The sequence below is a fragment of the Nycticebus coucang genome, chromosome 19 (genome assembly GCF_027406575.1).
Source record: "Nycticebus coucang isolate mNycCou1 chromosome 19, mNycCou1.pri, whole genome shotgun sequence".
Lineage (NCBI taxonomy): Eukaryota > Metazoa > Chordata > Mammalia > Primates > Lorisidae > Nycticebus > Nycticebus coucang.
The window spans coordinates 9,507,570-9,529,139 of NC_069798.1; the positions used below are offsets into that span (position 1 = coordinate 9,507,570).

At 42.0% G+C, this 21,570-nt stretch overlaps 1 protein-coding gene across 2 annotated transcripts in view; it reads left to right on the forward strand.

Moving 5' to 3' along the window:
- Positions 1-21,570, forward strand: part of MYOM1 (myomesin 1) — a 148,376-nt gene that overhangs the window by 37,739 nt on the left and 89,067 nt on the right. For both annotated transcript variants that reach the window (XM_053571704.1, XM_053571702.1), the window contains exons 6-10: positions 2,654-2,746; positions 5,109-5,197; positions 5,311-5,373; positions 10,389-10,553; positions 16,081-16,242. In XM_053571704.1, the coding sequence (XP_053427679.1) occupies positions 2,654-2,746; positions 5,109-5,197; positions 5,311-5,373; positions 10,389-10,553; positions 16,081-16,242 (572 nt within the window). The remainder of the gene's footprint in view (positions 1-2,653; positions 2,747-5,108; positions 5,198-5,310; positions 5,374-10,388; positions 10,554-16,080; positions 16,243-21,570) is intronic.

The window sequence follows — 21,570 nt, forward strand, 5'->3', positions numbered from 1 at the left end:
GAATCTTTTTAAAAAAATTTTTAAGAAATTTGTTTTTTTAATTATGTGTTGGAGACAGGGTCTTACTCTGTTGCCTCAGGTTAGAGTGCTATGATGTCACAGCTGATGGAAACGTCATACTCCTGGGCTTAAGGGATCCTCTTGCCTCAACCTCCTGAGAAACTGGGACTACAGGTACCCGCCACCATGCCTGGCTAATTTTTCTACTTTTAGTAAAGATGGGGTCTCGCTCTTGCCCAGGCTGGTCTCAAACTCCTGAGCTCAAGCAGTCCACCCACCTTGGCCTCCCAGGTTGGTAGGATTATAGCCGTGAGCCACCATGCCCGGCCAAGAAATTTTATTTTTGTTAATTAAAAAATGTTACACAGACATAAAAATACATTCCAATATTTAGATACACAACATGTATTTTTATGACTTCATATGCTTTATGTAAAACTATTCAAAGCAGTATTACACTTGCTAATAATTACAAATATTTTGAATTTGACCTTACATCAGGATTTCTGGGGCACTTCCCAACTAAGCATATTAAGCTTCCAGAAAAATGAAGGATGAAAGCAGGACTTTAGATAAGAGCAATTTGGGGGTGAGAAATTGCAGTTGTCTAGGAATATACAAGCAAACTATAGGGTACATTTAAATTATAAAGTTTTAAATATTTAAATAATGCTTAAAATTCCCTTTCAAAAAGTATCCTGACCATATTTAAATATATATTTTAAATATATGAAGCTAAAAAGAGCACTACATCTTGTTTTTTGTTTGTTTGTTTTTTGCAGCTTTTTAGCTGGGGCCGGGTTTGAACCAGCCATCTTTGGTATATGGGGCTGGCACCCTACTCCTTGAGCCACAGGCACCACCCTAAAAAAAGCACTACATCATAGGGTTATCAGGAGGACTGAAATACCAGTATATGTGGAAATTGCTTAGAGCATTGCCTGGCGCCGATTCTCGACATCAGTTACGGCGTTAGTGTTATTTACATTGTCTGCGCTCACAAAGTAGCATGTCTGAAAGTGACATTAGTAAAATACTCTTCCTCTTTGGGGCAGAAAAATGGCTTAAATAGAAAAACTTGGTCTGGCACCATTGCCACTGGCTATTGAGAACGTGAAGACATCCTGAAGAATCAGGTGCCACCCAAAACCCGGCAGACGGTGTCTCAGCCTCTCTGTGGTGCCCACCCACCAAAGGCAGAGAGGCTGACCAGAGATGGAATGGTCAGAAAAAGGGAGACGTGTAGCTTTTATTCGTGAGAAGTTTCTTTTTATCATTTATGATCATGATTTTTATAAGATCTTCCAAGATTGCAGCCATGTTTGTTTGTGACATAAAACAAAACAGATATAATGATCTTTCCATACGGTGCCATTGCTTTTAACAACATGCAGGAATGTTAGCAAGAAGAATGTTTTGCTTTCATCCTACACAGACAGCCGACAATAAAACCCCAACACAAAGCCCTTCTTTCTGTTATGTCAACAATGCTCAACGTTGTTTCAAGCCTTTTAATTGTAGTATATACACACCCACAAAGTGTTGTGCTCAGGAGTTCGGTGAACACCACACTGACAAACAAGCCAAATTTATGGCAGAGTCCTTTTACTAAAGAGCTGACCAGTGACTGCCTCAGTGTCCCAACATGGGGTTTCTGAGAGCAGCCCCCGAGTGCTTAAGGGGTCAGGTTTTTAAGGCTTGGTCTGCATCCTGGTTGACACCAGGCTGTCCAGGTGCCTCTAGGTAGTAGCAAGCAACCATTGTACAGAAACAGAATTTTGCAGTTAGTTAGCTATGCGTCATACATCTTTGTTTTAATATTTCCCCCCTCCCCCATCTTAGTTCAGTACTTTCTCTACCTGGTATCGTTTAAAAGTCAGTCCAAGAACAGTTGGTACCTCCCCGTCTGTTTCCCAGGAAGTTAGCCAAGCAAGAAACTGTGAATGAGCTAGAAACAAGAAATCAATTAGTACTTTCTCATTTATCTTGGGAGTGAACTAGACTTATTTCATTTCATTTGAAAGCTTGCAGTCCGGAAATTTGCCAGGAGTTAACTGGTATTTTTCCATTATAGCCTAGGCTTGACACCTTTCTGTCTTAGCCCAGGCCCACGAGGCCTATCAAAAGGTGCATATTAGATGTATAGTCTTGGTGAGTTTTTGTAGATTGCACACACCCATGTAACCAGCACCCAAATGGAGAAACCAAACATTATCAGCACTTCAGAAGTCTCCCTTGTTTCCTCCCACTGCACCCTGGGAAATCAGTATCCCAACGTCTACCAGCATGAGTTAGCCTTCTTGTTTTTGTGTCTTATATAAAAGCAATCGTTATACCGTGGACTCTTTTGTCACTGGCTTTTTTCAATGTACTGAGATTCATCCACATGGTAGTGATTGGCACTGTTGACACTTAAGTTTGCAGAGGAGAGGAGAGCACTTCATCAAGAAGATTCCTCGTCACATTGCTCGTGTATTTTATTTAAACTAACTCAATTTGTATTTATTGAATAGATGCTGCTGCTGCCCTCCGTGCCATAGTTACAGACATGTTCCTGCCAGGGCAGAATTCTGCGTGTGTGTCTGTGTGTGTGCGCTTAATCATGATGTTGTTGTTAACATTTCAACTTCATTTTGTCTCTACTGTCTTCCAGGTATAAAAACCAGGTGCCAATAAATGTCCATGCAAACCCGGGAAAGTATATCATCGAAAGTCGATATGGAATGCACACTCTGGAGATTAACGCGTAAGACATCAGTGTCTGGGTGTGTTGTCCAATGATCACTTGGGAAAGTACCTCCAGGCCTCATCCCAGTGCAGCGAGATCACACCGAGGGACATTCATAGATATCACTTCTCTCCCGCACCCCTGAAAGTGACCTGCGTCACTAATGCTATCACTTCCCAAAGGAGTTTACATTTTTTTTTTGAGACAGAGCTTCAAGCTGTCACCCTGGGTAGAGTGCTGTGGCATCACAGCTCACAGCAACCTCCCACTTATGGGCTCAAGCGATTCTCCTGTCTCCACCTCCCAAGTGGCTGGGACTACAGACGCCCGACACAACACCTGGCTATTTTTTGGTTGCAGCCGTCATTGTTGTTTGGCGGGCCAGGCTGGATTTGAACCTGCTAGCTCAGGTGTATGTGGCTGGGACCTTAGCTGCTTGAGCCACAGGCGCTAAGCCGTATTTTACATTTGAATTGAGTCAAAGATGATAAATACAATTTGTGTTTTTTTATTTAACCTTTTTTTTTTTTGTAGAGACAGAGTCTCACTTTATGGCCCTCGGTAGAATGCCGTGGCCTCACACAGCTCACAGCAACCTCCGACTCCTGGGCTCAAGCGATTCTCTTGCCTCAGCCTCCTGAGCAGCTGGGACTACAGGCGCCCGCCACAACGCCCGGCTATTTTTTGGTTGCAGTTTGGCCAGGGCCGGGTTTGAACCCGCCACCCTCGGTATATGGGGCCGGCGCCCTACCGACTGAGCCACAGGCACCGCCCCTATTTAACCTTTTATATACTTGAGAATTTATATTCAGTAATAATTTCAGAGTTCTAAATCAATATCAATATTATACTCTTCTGTTTTTTAATAAATAAAGGCCATAGAGATTGGGGTGAGTGCCATGGAAAGGGGGCTGAATTTGGAAATACCGTTCTTTTCTTCAGCTGACCAGGAACTATGGGAAAGTATACAGCCCATCAATCTGTGTAGGTGAAGCCAGGCTGGACATTGAGATATTTTAGGATGAAGTAAAATCCAAAGCAAAATTTCTAAGTTCTCAAAGGTTTTATCATGTGTCCCAAGATGGTTTTAAAATCCAAACCTAGTTATGTAGATGAAAAAGCTAAGCAAACTCTCACCATTTTCTCACGAGATTTAGTGCCTTCTCCTCAGATCAGAGGAGTTGGCCCAAGCAGTGCTGGGACCCTGTGATGTTAGCCTGGTACTGACCCCACCTGAAAGTCAGCAGTTCTGCCAGTGGGTGGTTCCATGAAGGCGCTGGTAAGCTGCCTTGCTGCTTTCAGAATTTAATAGCTCTGAGAAGGGCAGCTATATGTGCCTCCCTTGGGTTCTATCGATGTCTGTAAAATTTCAGTAGTTCACACAAATGGAGCGAAGCCCCGAGACAACCTGCTTTGAAATCTTAGCCTGGCTGTCTCTCTGTCCGATTGTTCTCTCTCTAATTCCATTTTTATAAGACATTCTAATTTCTGTATTCTAACTTAGAGGAACATCCACATGGCACTTCTTGTGTTATGCTGTGAGCTGAAACTCCAAGTGTGGCCTGAACCTTAGTAGAACTGAGGTGTTAATAACTTGCTTTGAAATAAGCATATAGAATCTCATATGCCCATAAGACCAAGCTGGCTCAGGTTTGTGGCTGTGGGAATCTGCAAGCAGGGGCTGCTTCTTTCCCTTCCTGGTGGTCCTATTGCTCCCGGACTGAAACCCACCAGGAGGGCAGGACGGCGGGGGGCCACGTCCTCTGGAGTGCCTCTGGGTGGTCACCTGCTTGGAAGGTGCTTGACTAGACATTTCTCCTCCCAGTATAACTTTAGACAGGCATATCATATATCTATATATTTATTTATTAAATATATATTTAAATAAATACATATATTTATTCATTTATTTGTAATGAATAAATTCATTATTTATATATAATTTATATATATATTTATTTATTCATTTATTTATTTTTTGAGACAGAGTCTCACTCTGGGTAGAGTGCGTGGTGTCATAGCTCACAGCAACCTCAAGCTCTTGCCTCCAGTGACCCTCTGGCCTTAGCCTCCCTATAGTCCCCTTGTCTCAGCTGTGACTACAGGTGCCCACCACAATGCCCGGCTAGTTTTTCTATTTTTTATGTACTCTAAATGAACTTGAGCTGGGCATTCTCCTCCTCTTCTGTGCTGCTGGTGAGAAACTTCAACAGATCACCGGCCCCGTACAAAACCCACAGGTAGCTGGATCAGCCGGTTGCTTCATCAAAAGTCCCCAAGAGCCGCCACTGATCTGCAGCGTGCCAAGTTAGCAAACAGGTCCCTGATGATTACAGGGATGGTCACTAGGATGAATATTCATTTCCATATGTTCTTTCAGATGTGATTTTGAAGATACAGCTCAATACCGGGCCTCTGCCATGAATGTGAAGGGAGAGCTTTCAGCATATGCCTCTGTTGTGGTAAAGAGTAGGTTTGCTGGATTTGCTTTATTCAAAATGTTTTTAAAAAATTTCTTCCCCTTGCTAAGAATATAAATCAGTCACAAAGCACTTCACATGATTTACTGTTACCTTTTCTAGGATATAAGGGAGAGTTTGATGAGACTCGCTTCCATGCCGGGGCTACCACCATGCCGCTCAGCTGTAAGTTTAAAAACGTGTTAAATCACGTAAAAGATGTCACGATAAGCTATTCTGTCGTGCTGAGATAAATGCACTGTCCATAACAGAATACATGCTAGCATGGAAAAATAGGTATCTGTGGTTAGTTATTTATTTATTGATGATATATATTTTTTATCCTGTGGTTATTCTTCTTTTTCTGAATCAAATTGCTTTGTTACGGTTTGATGAAAGCCCAGATGTGGCGATGTCATAGCTCTGACAAACGGCAAATGCTTTTGAGCATTTCTGTGTTAAACTGAGAAAGATTATTATACAAACCTGGGCAGAATGACTTAACCACACACACACATGAATCTGGACCATATCAAAACACTCCTACTTATCCTTAATTATCCAGGTCAGGGTTACCTCCTTCAGCAATCGTGTCTGGAAGTTGGATTTATCTCAATCTCTTCCCACCGCTCACTGCTTAATCCTTTTGAATTTGGCTTCTTCCACCACTCACTCAAGGTGCCTCTTCCTCCTATCTACCAAATCCAGTGGGAAAGAACACAGCCAGAGTGCCGTCTCCTCGGCCCTCATCGCTCCATCTCAGAAGCACCTGCCACTATTAATTCACCCTCTTTTGGAAACTCTTCCCTCTTGGGCCCTTTCTCTTAACCATAAAGGTGACCACACTCATCCTTCTTTTTCTTCTCTATTTTTTCAGGAGCATCTCATCTTCTGTTATAATTTGAACTGCCCTCTCTGAGATTAAACCCAATATTTCTGTTTGGTTCTAATCCCAACTTTTTTTTTTTTTTTTGGCAACGCCTAATTGTCTAAAATTGAATGAAGGTTCCTTAATCCCAACTTCGGTGCTATAGTCAGGTAGCTGCTATCAATCTCTTCCAAACCTCCAAATCCTACCAACACCCTTCATCTACAATAGAATAGATAATCTTATGTACACACACACTGACCTCCCACACCCCAACTTCACCATTCTTTCTATTTTATTTTAAAATTTCCCCCCATCCCTTTAAAAGCATTTTGCCCAGCTGCCTGGGCTGGGAACCACCCCCCTATCTCTGGTTCGGCCTCTCCCTTTGTTACTGGTTGAAGAGGGTCCAGCTCCCTGTCACTGTCAGCAGATACAGAGATGGGGACTAGGTCCACCAAACTTTGTCAGAAGACCAGTGATTCTGGAGAATAGCGAGAGTAGCCTCTAAATTCTATTCTGCCTCAGTTACAATTTTAATAGCCTTTATAATGAGAATACCAGGAAACGAACCTAGAAAATTTTTATTTGATGCAAAACAACATCAAAGTAATCTTTGCTCTTACAATGCAAAATGTTTAAACAACATAAAGGTAATTTTCACTTTAATAAGATAGCTAAGAGAATCATCAAAGAAAACATCATGTTATCAAAGTAACCTTTACCAATATCACAACACCTATTGTCTACGTGTGACTACTTCCTTGAGTCTCCGGAGACAGATCTCCTCATAATCTTGGTGAATCCTTAACTAGATAATCCCGGGGGCAGTGGTGTGAGCTCAGCAGACTAGGTCAGCTGTACGGCTTCAGGGAAGCTTCTCAGACTCAATCTTGCAGGCTGCTTTTTCTGGTTTCATCTTTCCCTGCGTATCTGGCAGTTCAGAATATTCTGTCTATTAAAGAAGCTCCTGAAATGACCTCCTCGTTCCCATTCACTGTCCTCTGTCATTCTTGCTTTCTCCCACCCAGTCCTTTCTCAAATCATTTTTGCTTCTGCTTAATTTTATCCTTCCAGAGCACGTGCCTGGCTTAATCTCTCAATACTACCTATTTCAGAAAACAGTCCCCAAAGGGTTCAACATCCATTGGCCTGGGTAAGGAAATCAGTTTAGGGGGTTAAATCTGCCTTTTTAAAAAAAGTTAAATAGAATAAAAATTATCAGAGTACATGGTGAAAAAAAAAATCATGTCTGACACCCACCACTGCTCCCATGCCCCACCCAGTCAGGGCTCAGTGTCCGGGTGAGGCCACAGCACCTCATCAGAGCACCTGTGACACTGGACATGTTACCTGTTATGTCTCAATCTCTCCCACTAGTCCACAGGATACTGGAAGGTAAGGCTGGACCTTTTCTCCCTAAACTCCAGTGCCTGACATGGAGCAGATATTCAACAATGAATGACTATCTTCATTTATGAAGTGTAATCTAAAATGAAGTCAAGTTAATACTAAGAGGACTTAAAAGGATGAAATATGTGTAAAAGGGCCTAAGTTTTAGATTTGGGAAGTCATGAGTTTAAATTTTAATTTCCCTCCTACTACCTGTGACCTCCTGGCACTAGCTGTGCATTACCAATGTGGGCTTCCAGACCCCCATCTGAAAGGAAGGAAAAAATCAGATCTATGACCAAGAGTTGCTGCCAGAAATAGATGACAGGTCGAATGTGAAGAGCCCGGCACGTAACAGCCCATCAATAAACAGTCGTTTCTCCCCCTAGTCCTTTCTTTTCTGAAAAGAGAAAATAAAACCCAGCAGAACTCATGCTGCTAAGCCTTTGCTCAATTTAGAAAAAGGTATTTCCAAGAATAAACTGAAAAATTCGAATATTTCAAACTTTTCCATTTTCTCCTGTTGATGTTTCTTAGGACTTTTTAAAAAACTCAGATCATTAAAGAAACTGAAGCAACTTACTGAAAAATTTCATTTTTTATGCCAAATCTTTTGAGACAATCTCATTCTGTTGCCCAGGCTACAATGCCATAGCATCAGTGTAGCTCAGAGTAACCTCAAATTCCTGGGCTCAAGCGATCTCCTGCTTCAGCCTCCCAGTAGCATCTGCCACAATATCTGGCTAATTTTTCTATTTTTACTAGAGATGGGGTCTCACTCTTGCTCCGACTGTTCTCAAACTTTTAAACTCAAGCAATCCATCCATCTGGGCCTCCCAAGAATTACAGGTGTGAGCCACGATGCCCAGCCTGAAAAACTCCATTTAAAAAAAGATTTTTTAGGGCGGCGCCTGTGGCTCAGTGAGTAGGGCACCAGCCCCATATGCCGAGGGTGGCGGGTTCAGACCCAGCTCCAGCCAAACTGCAACAGAAAAATAGCCGGGCATTGTGGCGCGCGCCTGTAGTCCCAGCTGCTCGGGAGGCTGAGGCAAGAGAATAACGTAAGCCCAAGAGTTAGAGGTTGCTGTGAGCCGTGTGACGCCACGGCACTCTACCCGAGGGCGGTACAGTGAGACTCTGTCTCTACAAAAAAAAAAAAAGTTTTTTTAATTAATTACTTTTTTCTTCTTAGAGACAGAGTCTTACTTTGTCGCCCTGGGTAGAATGGCGTGGCGTCACAGCTCACAGCAACCTCCAGCTCTTGGTCTTAGGTGATTCTCTTGCCTCAGCCTCCCGAGTATAAATTAATTTAAAAAAAATTTTATGGATACATAATAATTATTCCTACTTATGCATACATGTGATACTTTGATATAAGCATACAATGTTAAATGATCAGATGAGGATAAATGGGATATCCATCACTTCAAATATTTATCATTTCTTATGTTAGGAACATTTCACTGCCACTTTTCTAGTTGTTTTGAAATACACTAAGTATTTGTTAACTAAAGTCATCCTACTGTGCTACCGAACGCTAGGTATTATTCTTTCTATTTTTATACCCATCAACCACCCTCTCCTTATCCTCCCTCCCCATTACTTTTCCTTCCCTCTTATAACCACCGTTGTAGCCTCTGTCTCATGAGATCAATTGTTTTCTTAGCTCTCCCATGTGAGTGAGAACATGCAAAGTTTGCTTTTTTGTGCCTGGCTTCTTTCACTGGACATAATGTCCTCCAGGTCCATCGGTGGTGTTGCAAATGACAGGATTTCATTCTTTGTTATGGCTGAATAATATTCCATTGCGTCTAAGTGCCACATTTTCTCCATCTTTCCATCCACTGATGAACACAGGTTGAACGATGATATCTCAGCTATTGTGAACAGTGCAGATACCTCTTCAACATACCCATTTCCTTTCTTTTAGGTGTATACCCAGATTGCTGGCTCATATGGTTTTTCTATTTTTAGTTTTTGAAGAAACCTCTTTAGGGCTTTAGGGCTATAATCATTTATCTCCCACAACATTGTGTAAGGGTTTCCCTTTTTCCACATCCTTACCAGTATGCACTATTGCTTGTATTTCTGATAAAAGCCTTTTTTTTTTTTCACCCTGGGTAAAGTGCTGTGGCGTCACAGCTCACAAGCAACCTCCAACTATGGAGGTTTCTATGTTTAGTACAGATAAGGTCTTGCTTTTGCTCAGGCTGGCCTCAAGCTTGTGAGCTCAAGCTATCCACCCACCTCGGCCTCCCAGGGTGTTGGGATTCCAGGCATGAGCCACCACGCCGGGCCTGATAAAAGCCATTTTGCCTGGCTTTTTTTAGTTTTTTAGTTGTGATTTCCTTTTCTCTGATGATGAGTCAGGTTGAGTATTTTTTCACATACTTGTTGGCCATTTGTATGTATTCTTTTGAGAAATGTCTGTCTGGACCGTTTGCCTATTTTTAAGTCAGATTATTTGTTTTTTTTGACATTGAGTTCTTTGAACTCCTTATATATTTTTGTTATTAGTCCCTGGTCAGATGAAAAATTTTATTTTTATGACTGATGGATATGGGTCTTGTGTCCCAAGAGGACAAGCAGTAGAGTTTAAATTAAGTCAAAATCTAAAATTAAAAAGTACACATGTTATGACCATCAGTTTAAGTCTAGGTTAAATGTGATATTAATTTGCATTTAAGGCATTAAAATTGACCCTTTACTTTCTATTTATTACAGTAATAAAAGTGATCGTTTAGCTTCCCGATGAAGAATTCCCATACAAATGACCCATGCATGTCCTCTGTATGCTTGTTATATAGCATTTCATTTTTCCCATATTCATCACTTGATTAGTCTTTGTTGTGACTGCTTCCTGCCCACGATTATTAAAATGCCTGTGTCTCTTTAATGAAGAAAAAAATGAATTACTGATATTTGTTTTTCTTGTGCGCAGTTGGTGTGACCCCTTACGGTTACGCATCCAAGTTCGACATCCACTTTGATGACAAGTTTGACGTGTCTTTTGGGAGAGAGGGAGAGACAATGAGTCTGGGCTGCCGGGTAGTCATCACTCCTGACATTAAACATTTCCAGCCAGAGATCCAGTGGTACAGAAATGGTGAGTCTTTCTAATGAATTCTCGCTCAGGTTCTTATTCACAGAAGTTTGCAGAACAGATTGCAACTTTGTTTATGAGAGCTAGTAACATCTGGACATTAGAGGGCGCTGCTTACTGTGTTTAAAAAGTGTTTACAGGTGGCACCTATGGCTCAATGAGTAGGCCACCGGCCCCATATACTGAGGGTGGCAGGTTCAAACCTAGCCCCAGCCAAACTGCAACAAAAAAATAGCTGGGCGTTGCGGCGGGCGCCTGTAGTCCCAGCTACTCGGGAGGCTGAGGCAAGGGAATTGCCTAAGCCCAAGAGCTGGAGGTTGCCGTGAGCTGTGACGCCACAGCACTCTATCAAAGGGGACAAAGTAAGGCTCTGTTTCTAAAAAAAAGTGTTTTCATATATAGCAAAGTAGCAACCATGTTCATAGTATGTATGTGATGATATTTTCCTAAGCATATATTACTTGGAAAGCATTACAAAAAATATATATTTTTTTCACTAAGTATATATTACTTGGGAAGAATTACAAAAAATATACATATTAAGTTTATAAGTTAATTTTTATTTGGTAAAATACCCTTCCTCATAAACTTATCATTTATACCACAGAAATTGAGTGAAATTTTAACTCTTTTTTTTTTTGAGACAGAGCCTCAAGTTGTCATCCTGGGTAGAATGCTTTGGCATCACAGCTCACAGCAACCTTCAACTCCTGGGCTTAAGCGATTCTCTTGCCTCTGCCTCCCAAGTAGCTGGGACTACAGGTGCCCACCACAATGCCTGGCTGCTTTTTGGTTGTAGCCATCACTGTTGTTTGGCGGGCCCGGGCTGGATTTGAACCTGTCAGCTCAGGTGTATGTGGCTGGCGCCTTAGCCTCTTGGCCACAAGCGCTAAACCGAAATTTTAAAACTCTTAACCTTACAAAACAATAAAGTCCTGCCAGGCATGGTGGCTTATGCCTGTAATGATACCACATTGGGAGGCTAAAACAGGAGGAGCACTTGAGCCTAGGAGGTCGAGACCAGCTTGAGCAAGAGTGAGACTGTCTTGACAAAAAATAGAAAAATTATCCAGGAGTGGTGGTGCATGTCTGTAGTCCTAGCTTTTGGGGGGCTGAGGCAGGAGGATCACGTGAGCCCAGGATTTTGAGGTCGCTGTGAGTTATGATAATACCACTGCATTCTAGCCAAGGCAATAGAGTGAGACCTGGCTCAAAACAAAACAAAAAGCAAAAAAGCCATGAGATTCTTTATAAACTAGCAGAACAACTGAAGAGGACATTTAGACCTTGACATTTTTGTTCTAATGTGTTAAAAGCTCCTTATAATTTTGAAACTTCTGATAAGTATATTCTGCATGCAAAATAACGCAAGTTATACAGATGTCATTTAAGGACACAAAGTAGGTAAAATCACCCTTTCATTTTATAGCGTATTAAAACTGGAGCTGGTGGAACAGAAAGAAAATCTTTCTATTGTCAATTCCTCTGAAAGTGGTTTTAAATCACGATTCAGCCTCACTTTGCTTCAAAAGGGCCTAGAGCCATGATTCTGTGGTGTAAAAAAAAAAACCAAGCATTTAATTTTCTCTTTGAAATCCGATTTGGGTCAAAGTCTATTTAAGGTCTAGCTAACACTCCAGATCAAACCGAAGAAAATAAAACAAAACGAAAAAGCTATCAAAACAAGTTGATTAGTTGAAGCATTGGATTTAGGAAGAAATGTTATTTCTAAAATAACAATAAATCTTAGTTCCATATAAACTGAGTTTCTATGCCAGATTATTTCATTCAACAAACTAAGACATTGAAACTGTCTGGGAGACTAAGGGATTGCCCCAAATCTCACAGCCAAATTCTGGCCACGTGAGACCTTCAGAGCTGATGGTTTTCATTCGAAGCCCAAAGCTCTTTTCACTACCCTGGGCCTCTTACATCATCCAACGCAGGGGAAAAACTTCACGGGAAACCGTGTACTTTCTCTGATCTACCTGCATCCTTTTATGCTTCGGTAGTGAAAAAAGCGTCGAAATTTAAGAAATTGAATTTGTCCCAGCGCATGTTTATCTGTGAAGCTAGCTCCTAGCTAATAGAATAAGGGATGTGCTGTGGAGGGAGCAACCATAAGACCCAGAGACTCCTATCGTTCCTTTTAATTTATCCTAATGTCTTCACCATGGTTATTTCTAGAGGGGTTTATATTTTTAAGTCCTTAAAAACTTTAGAATTCCAGGCCAGGTGCAGTGGCTCATGTTTATAATCCTAGCACTCTGGGAGGCTGAGGTGGGTGGATTGCTTGTGCTCAGGAGTTCCAAACAAGCCTGAGCAAGAGGGAGACCCTGTTTCTAAAAACAGCTGGGTATTGTGGCAGGTGCCTGAAGTCCCAGCTACTCAGAAGGCTGAGGCAAAAAGATCTCTTGAGTCTATGAGTTTGAACTATGAGTCTACTGTGAACTAGGACACCGTAGTGTTCTACCAAGGGTGACAGAGTGAGACTCTTGTATCAGAAAAAAAACAAAACAACAACGAAAAAACACTTTAGAATTCAGACATGCTTACTTACTCTGTGTTTTAGTAATGTTATTCATATAATTTTTCTGTGTAACTGTTTTATAAAATAAACTTTGGAAAAATATAGATAAATGAAAGAAAAAAAAAACCGTTTCATGGTAACCCTTCGTGGTGTTTCCTGGAGAGTACTTCAGGATGATGATGGTTCCAACTCCATTTTGTTCATGAAAAGAAAGCTAAGACCCCGGAACTTTAAGTGATCTGCCCAAAGTTGGCTCGGTGCCCATAGCTGCTGGCTGGTGGGTTTGAACCCGGCCAAGCCTGCCAAACAACAATGATGACAGCTACAACAAAAAAACAGCCAGGCGTTGTGGTGGGTGCCTGTAGTCCCAGCCACTTGGGAGGCTGAGGCAAGAGAATCGCTTAAGCCCAAGAGTTTGAGGTTGCTGTGAGCTTTGACATCACCACACTCTACCAGGGGTGACATGGTGAGACACTGTCTCAAAAAAAAAAAAAAAAAAAACAACAAAAAACAAAATTGCACAGTTAATGAAAGAGGTGGGGTAAAATGTAGTCTCTCCCAGGGCTGACTTGTAGGCCATGTGAACTGTGCAGTCCTATAGGAAGTCTCATGTGCCTGGAAAGTCAGGATTAATGCTCTGCTATCACAGTCTTGAAATCATAATCATTTTACCTTTGAACTTGTGTTTTATATGTGAAGTCCAATGGGACTATGGGGCATGCAGGTGTTGGGGGAGACAGCCCTACGCCAGGCAGGCATGTGCAGCTGCAGGCCTTCCCCAGCACGGTGGGCAGGGGGCGGCAGGCAGCATGCTCACCAAGTGGCAGGTCTGTGGGCATGTGAGCACATGTTGCAGTCTGTGGACCACAGGGTTCCCAGGTGATTACTGGGAGCAACACCAGGGCCAGATTATAATTAGCCGTGGTGGTGGCACCAGCACCAGCAGAGGTGGCGGTGACTGTAGCCCCAGAGGAAGGGAGGGGCTCCATGTGGATGCAGCTCTGAGGACCCATAGTGGGGGGTCCATCTATCCCCAGAACTCATCTCTGTGGGATCTGCACAAATATTAACTCCCTGGCCTGAGTGCAAGGGGAGAAACTGCCAGCAATGAGGCAGTAAACTTTGTCAGCGGAATATTATGAAATAAAAGTGTCATAGAGACATTGGATAAAGCCCACAGGCAGTTATTAGAATTCTCAAAGACTTTGAAAACTCTGGTCTTTGGGCAGGCTTGGAAATAGAAGTTAAAAATTATAGCATTTGATGAGAAAAAACACACAATTTTTATGTGAAACGTTGTTGAGTCAATTACTAACAAGGAAGACAGGTTTTTTGTTATTTGTTTGTTTGAGATAGAGTCTCGCTATGTCGCCCTTAATAGAGTGCCATGATGTCACAGCTCACAGCAGCCTCAAACTCTTGGGTGTAAGCAATTTTCTTGCCTCAGCCTCCCAAGTAGCTGGGACTACAGGTGCCCACCACAACGCCTGGTTATTTTTTGGTTGTAGTTGTCATTGTTGTTTGGCAGGCCTGGGCTGGATTCGAACCCACCAGTGCTGGTGTATAAGGCTGGCGCCCCAGCCACTGAGCTACAGGCACCAAGCCAAGGAGGACAATTTTTAAATTAAGACTTGTAACTGAAGAAACAACAATAAAATGCACAGGCAGGTGTTCTGACTTACAGAAAAATCCCAACTCAGTTTTGGCCTTAGTATGACCTCCATGAATTAGCCAACACATTAAAATGCAGCTGCATAAATTTACATTTAAAATTCAACTTAGGTTTTCACAAAACTGTCTGAAGAGTTAAATCTTTTTAGAAAAACTGTTCTTCAAGAATAATCAGTTCTAAGGTACTAAAACTTATATCTTGAAATAGTTTATCAGAAAGTTAACCCAAGGTTGTTATAGCCTATGTAACACTCTTAACGGCTACCGTAACAGTTGGCAACAGCAGAAAAGTCCTTCTCAAAGTGTTATGGAAACTCATCTGTAAGCATGAATCTATTAAAGAGTGCCTTTATAAATTATACAGATTTAAAATGAAGCTGCTGAAAGCATAAATTTGGATGATTAATAAATGAATATATAGAAAAGTAGGCCAGAAATACCTTTTGTGTGTCTTATCAGTCAAGACATCACATTAGTAAAGCAATATTATTTATTGTAATGAAGTTATAACCCCCAAATATTATTTTTTGGAATTTTTGTTTCTCTTTTAAATTTTATAAGTAATGAAATATTCTTAACGAGAATAGCTTTATATTTTAACACCTTTTTTCTTTTTGTAAGAATGATTTATTCTTGAAAAATAGCTGTAGTTTTTTTCCCAGTTTTCTTATTACTTGTCTTTAGTTTTTTTTTTTTTTGTTGTTGTTGTTGTTGTTGTTTTTTTTTAGAGACAGAGTCTCACTTTATCACCCTTGATAGAGTGCTATGGCATCACAGCTCACAACAACCTCCAACTCCTGGGTTTAGGAGACTCTCTTGCCTCAGCCTCCAGAGTAACTGGGACTACAGGCGCCCGCCACAATGCCCGGCTATTTTTTGTCGCAGTTTGGCCGTGGCTGGGTTTGAACTCACCACCCTCGGTACATGGGGCCAGCGCCCTACTCACTGAGCCACAGGTGCTGCCCTTGTCTTTAGTTATTTTTAAAATACATTTCCACTTTTTCTATTCTTCCGCCCAATAATGTGCAGGAATATTTTAGCACTTTTAACTTAACCTTTTCTCTGCTTTTTGAACAAGAGGACTTGCAATTTAATTTTGCACCGGTTCCCTGAAAATTACATATCTAACCCTGGTCCCCAAGCTTTTGATCAAGTATTATAACTAGTGTAAACTTAGTACAATGACTCAAAGTCCTAGGGACTTCCTCTAGTAGTTAAACAGCTTTCAATACAGAAAAGTTTAAGAAAAAGGGAGTGGGTGGGAATGGGGAAAAGAAGGGAATAATGGAGGAAAAGTAAATTAATTTGCTTACGTTTTTTAATTTTTAGGAGCACCTGTTTCTCCGTCGAAATGGGTGCAAACCCATTGGAGTGGAGAGCGGGCAACACTCACATTTTCCCATCTCAACAAAGAAGATGAAGGCCTCTATACAATTCGTGTGCGAATGGGGGAATATTATGAACAATATAGTGCTTATGTCTTTGTTCGAGGTAAGTCCTAGCAAAAACGAAACACCCAAGGATATTTAACATGCTGAGACCAAATCAACTTATACAAACATGTTTTCGTGATGATGAAAGCCGATTGAAACTTCTTCCAGGTTACCAGGACTAAGAATTTTCGTTTCTAATAAAACTAGACCTAGTGTAAAAGGTGAACCCCTAAGGCACCAACCCAAAGGGACCCTGGTGGCACCAACCCATGATTTCTAGACCATGTCACTGTTCCTACCGTCAGGACTTTCGTCATCTCCAATGAGCCACTAGTACAGTTCTCTGCAGGTGTTTAAATAGAGATGCTAAAGCAGTGATTTTCAACCCATGTGCCACAAAATTTTTTGAGGTCATTCATTAAATTATTTTCAAAAACAGTTCAAAATGCAGCAAGGGTATTCGTTTTGCACTCTTTTTTATATAGTTTAATATTGTCTGTCTTCTGTGCTGTTCCTATAAGCTTTTATTTTAACATCTTTTTCTGTTTGTAAGAATTATTTATTCTTGAAAAATAGCTTTGTTTTTGAAGAATAACTTATAGGAACAGCACAGAAGACAGACAACATTAAAAACATGTACTTGCATGTCGGACAACTCAGAAAAGTATAGTGAATGGATGGAATCTTCTGTATGATAGAAATGCTACAAACCCCATTTAGTTGCCTCCATAAGAAATTCACTTATTAAAAAAAATCCAAATGCTGGCACTGTCCAGACAAATTTAATAGGTTTATTTATAATTGTTATAAAGTTGAACTGCTGAACCTTGTTCACTGAAACATTTTGACTGGCATGAATGCTTCACATTCTATCGTTTGTATTAAAAATTCACACACAGATGACAATGGAAAAACTGCCAATCCCTGATTTCTGTCCCCTATTTTTCCAGCTGTAGTCATACACTTAAGTATCATTTGACCCCATTGGAGGGGGAGCTAACATTCAAAACTACCAGTAATAGGAAGAAGAGAATTTTTATTTTTGGCAATGAATTGTTTTCCCATCACAGTGGACTTCTAAGCGTGTTCTCCAGGTGTGTGCATGCTAGGGGGATGTCTTTTGGCATCCCACTGTTACATATTTGGCATGGGTAGCGCACGGGTTGGTGTCTTCAAAATTGCCAACCAGAGAGGTCTCCCTGGCCTCCTGCAAAGCACCAATAGCTCTGCTCTAGAAGCGCAGATCTGCCTTGAGGACCTGGGCAATTCTCGCACCAGACGCTAGAAAGTTTGTGAATCAGAAGTTCAGTGGACTTCTGATAACGTCTAATTTCACGGAGTGCCGCAGGGCCAGGCCCGTGGCGATGAGGTTTCTTCACCCCTCCTGTAGAGGGCGCACTCTCGAGCGCGGCCTTTGTAGCCAGTTGCTTCCTTGGTGCTTCACCCGTGGATGTGCGGGCAGTCTGCTCTGTAGGAGCCGTGGTGTAAAGACCTCCTTACTTACCCGCCTTCACCTTCGGCTGGAGCTGGGCTAGCTAGAGACGGCGTAGGTATTAGACTAGCCATTTTCTTAGAAATAGCAAAGCGCACAGCGGGAAGCATGCCTGTGACATGCAAACTAAGCAGCAGCGAGGCCCTCTTCCCTCTTTCTGGCCTATGTGGCCCAGGTAACCCAGGAGACAAAGTCCCTCTGCCTAAGACGTCCTGGGCCCACTGCCAGGCAACTCGGCCCCACTCCTATGACTTACAACCCACAGACTTATTGGAACTAGCCACTCGCAAACTCTTTGAAATGACATTTCATGTGTTTTTAAAATGCTTCATATCCACTGAGCTGCATGAGGACGTTGCAATGCATCGTTTCAGAACTCTGATATTCTTGCTGCTTAGAAAATAGTTGCTATAGCACAATGACCAGTGTACAAAACACCACGTCTGCAGAAACATACAAGGAGCTGTACTTATTTGGCCAGGATTTTATTATTTATATAATATGTATTCATTGGAAAAAACAGATAATATAAATTTTAAAAGAAATAAAGGAAAAATAAAAGCCATGTATAAATTAACCATCTAGAGATAGTTAATGTCATTTTCATTTGCGTATTCTTCTAGGTTTATATATATTATTATTATTCTTTTGGTGGGGGACAGAGTCTCATTTTGTCCCTAGGTAGAGTGATGTGGTGTCATAGCTCACAGCAACCTCCAACTGCCACCTCCTGGGCTCAAGTGATCCTTTTGCCTCAGCCTCCCCGGTAGCCGGAACGACAGTCACACACCACAATACCCAGCTAGTTTTTAGAGACAGAGTCTCGCTGTTGCTCAGGCTGGTCTTGAACTCCTGACCTCAAGCAATCCACCTGCCTTGGCCTCGCAGAGTGCTGGGATTACAGGTGTGAGTCACTGTGCCCGGCAGGCTTTTCTATAGTCTTTCTTTCTTTCTCTCGCTCTCTCTCTCAAATAATAAAGTGATAAAGGATAGGACAGAAGTTTCATCAAAGAAGAACTGAGGCTGATATTCTTCCTCGGGATGCCACGCCACCTGTCTGCCCTGCTCTCTTTTTCTCTTCTCTTCCTTCCTCTCTCCCTCTCCATAATATAAAATAAACTAACACTTTTATACCCTAAGAAAAGAAGACTTGAACTTCATAAATAAGTATATGAAATTTTCACTAGTAATCAAAGCAGTGAAAACAGAAATAAGATAATATCTTTAATCTTTCATATTAAAAAATTTTAAAAAATGTAAAAACCCTCTAGGGTAGAGATATGTAGAAACAGGCACTCCTATACACAGCTGGTGAGGGTAAATGGCTTCAACTTTTCTCGCGGTGTTTGCCGTTACCTATCAAAAGCACACACGGCCAACAGTTCTAGTTCTAGGATATGGACAGAGGCAAAAAAAAGTTTGCATTGGAGAAAACTGGAAGAAATCTAGATATCCACCAATATGGGAGTTATAAAGTATAACAGATGTTCCATGTAAACAAGATCATGCTGCACAGCAATGAAAACTATACTGTATACCTAAATTGGTTGGTACGGAAATATAGCAAGAAAAACGTTTACCTGAAACTGTATAGTATAATCCCACTTTATTTCAAAAATAGTCATTTTGAATTTATAAATATAGAGGGAAAATATCTGGAAAGATTTAGCCCACTGTGTTAGTTGTAGTTATCGCTTGAGTTATGGACTAAAAAGGGATTTTAACATATTTTTTATTATCTTATGTTTATAAACATGGGCTGCTTTTACAATAAAGACAAAATGATAGAATTATATTTTTTAAAAAGTTATTAGTGGTCTGTGTCAGAGGTCAAAATAGTAGACTAATTTTTGACCCTAATCAAAGCTACAAAAAAGTTTGACTGTTTGGAGCACAGAACGAATATTCTCATTCCCTTTCCTCTGTTTGGTGGCGGACACCTATCTGCAGTCTCAGTGACGTTGGGAGGCTAAGGCAAGAGGATAACTTGAGCCCAAGAGTTTGAAGATCAATGATGTCTGAGTGGGTCCTATGGGCCAGACGCTGCGTAGCTGCTGCTGGAAGCCAAATACTGTGTCCTAGTGCTGTACAGTTGTGGTCTAGTCATTCCAGATATGTTTCACTCCCTCTGCCATATTGTCATTCCTTCAGAGAAAGAATGATCCTTATTTTGTAACTTTGGCATTTAGCACCTGGAAAAATACTGCATGAATGAATGAACAAACGTGTGAATGAATGCCTGGGTAGCCTGAAAGGCTGTCAAGCCCACCCTGTGAATGGGGCCGTCCAACCAATGCTATAAAAATGCTGGGAAGTGGCTCCCTGGAGGCCTACCCTCTGCCGGGCTGTTCCGGTGTATCGCTGCTGTAGTACATCTGTGCAATGGATGCCGAGCTAACTAAGCTCTGCTCCACCAGTGCAGAGGTTGCTGGTTGTTGTGCTGTAGGCTTTTAGCAAAAGGACATGGTTAGAGGGCACCAGCTGTCCCTCTGGTAGTGAAGTCACTTTCCAAAGCGCCTCTTGTGCCACCATCAGCCTCAGCATCCCACCTCCACTCCCACCCTGATCCGTCTTTACCAGCAGCACCACCCTCCCCATCCCGTGCCCTAAAGCCTGCGAGGAAAGAAGTTTCTCTGCACCAACACGCGGCTTCCCTGCTTGTTTCCCGTTGTGTGGGACGCGGGGATTCGGCATTAAGTTTTAGGCACGGCGATGATTTAGTTACACCCTCCCGTAGCCCTTCTGCAGGAGCTATTTGCCTAGAGATGCTTTCCTGCTGGTTCATGGGGCAAGAAACAGAATGTTCAAAACCTGAGTGACGTGGGCCCTTCCCAGGCAACGCACGTCCATTAAATTCAGAAGTGCACAAATATTTCTGCTGTGTTTTGAGATGTCTTAGTAACTCATAAGAGTTGCAGATTGTAGGAAAAGAAAGTCTTTGTTCTGGCCGGCATGATAGTTCATGCCTGTAATCCTAGCACTCTGGCAGGGCGAGGCAGGAGGATTGCTTGAGCTCAGGAGTTCGAGACCAGCCTGAGCAAGAGCAAGACCCTGTGTCTATTAAAAATAGAAAAACGTAGGGCTTGGTTATGGATACCTATCTGCAGTCTCAGCTACTTGGGAGGCTAAGGAAAGAGAATAACTTGAGGTTGCTGTGAGCTATGCCACCAGGGCACTCTACTCAGGGTGACAGAGGGAGACTCTGTCTCCTCCCCCCCCCAAAAAAAGTCATCTTGGTGAGTGTCACCTGCATGTCTCAGCCTCTTCTCCTCCTAACTCCATCTATGAAAGCGTTGGTCAAATGCTGGAGGACTTGGCAACTGTGGAAACCCACTGGGACCTTGCTCTTGTCTTCATTATTCTCACTTGAAAGGTTACTAACTTGGCTTGGTGCCCGTGGCTCAAGCGACTAAGGCACCAGCCACATACACCTGAGTTGGCAGGTTCAAATCCAGTCCGGGCCTGCCAAACAACGACAGCTGCACCCCAAAAATAGCCAGGTGTTGTGGCAGGCGCCTGTAGTCCCAGCTACTTGGGAGGCAGAGGCAGGAGAATCACTTGAGCCCAGGAGTTGGAGGTTGCTATGAGCTGTGATGCCAGGGCACTCTACCCAGGGCAACAGCTTGAAGCTCTGTCTCAAAATAAAAGGTTACTAACTTGAATATTCTCATTCCCTTTCCTCTCCTAAAATCATCCTTAGTTCACTAACTTAGCTGTGCCTGAGGGGACCACATGGATCACATTTCCTAAGTTTATGAAATTGTCCTGGACTTTTGCTAAGCTCAGATAAACTAAGTTCATATATGAGTATTGCCTCAGAGGATCTTCAGTTTGGGAACAATCATTTGATTAAAATGTATTCTTTTCTCTTGCAAAATGGTGGTGTCTACCATA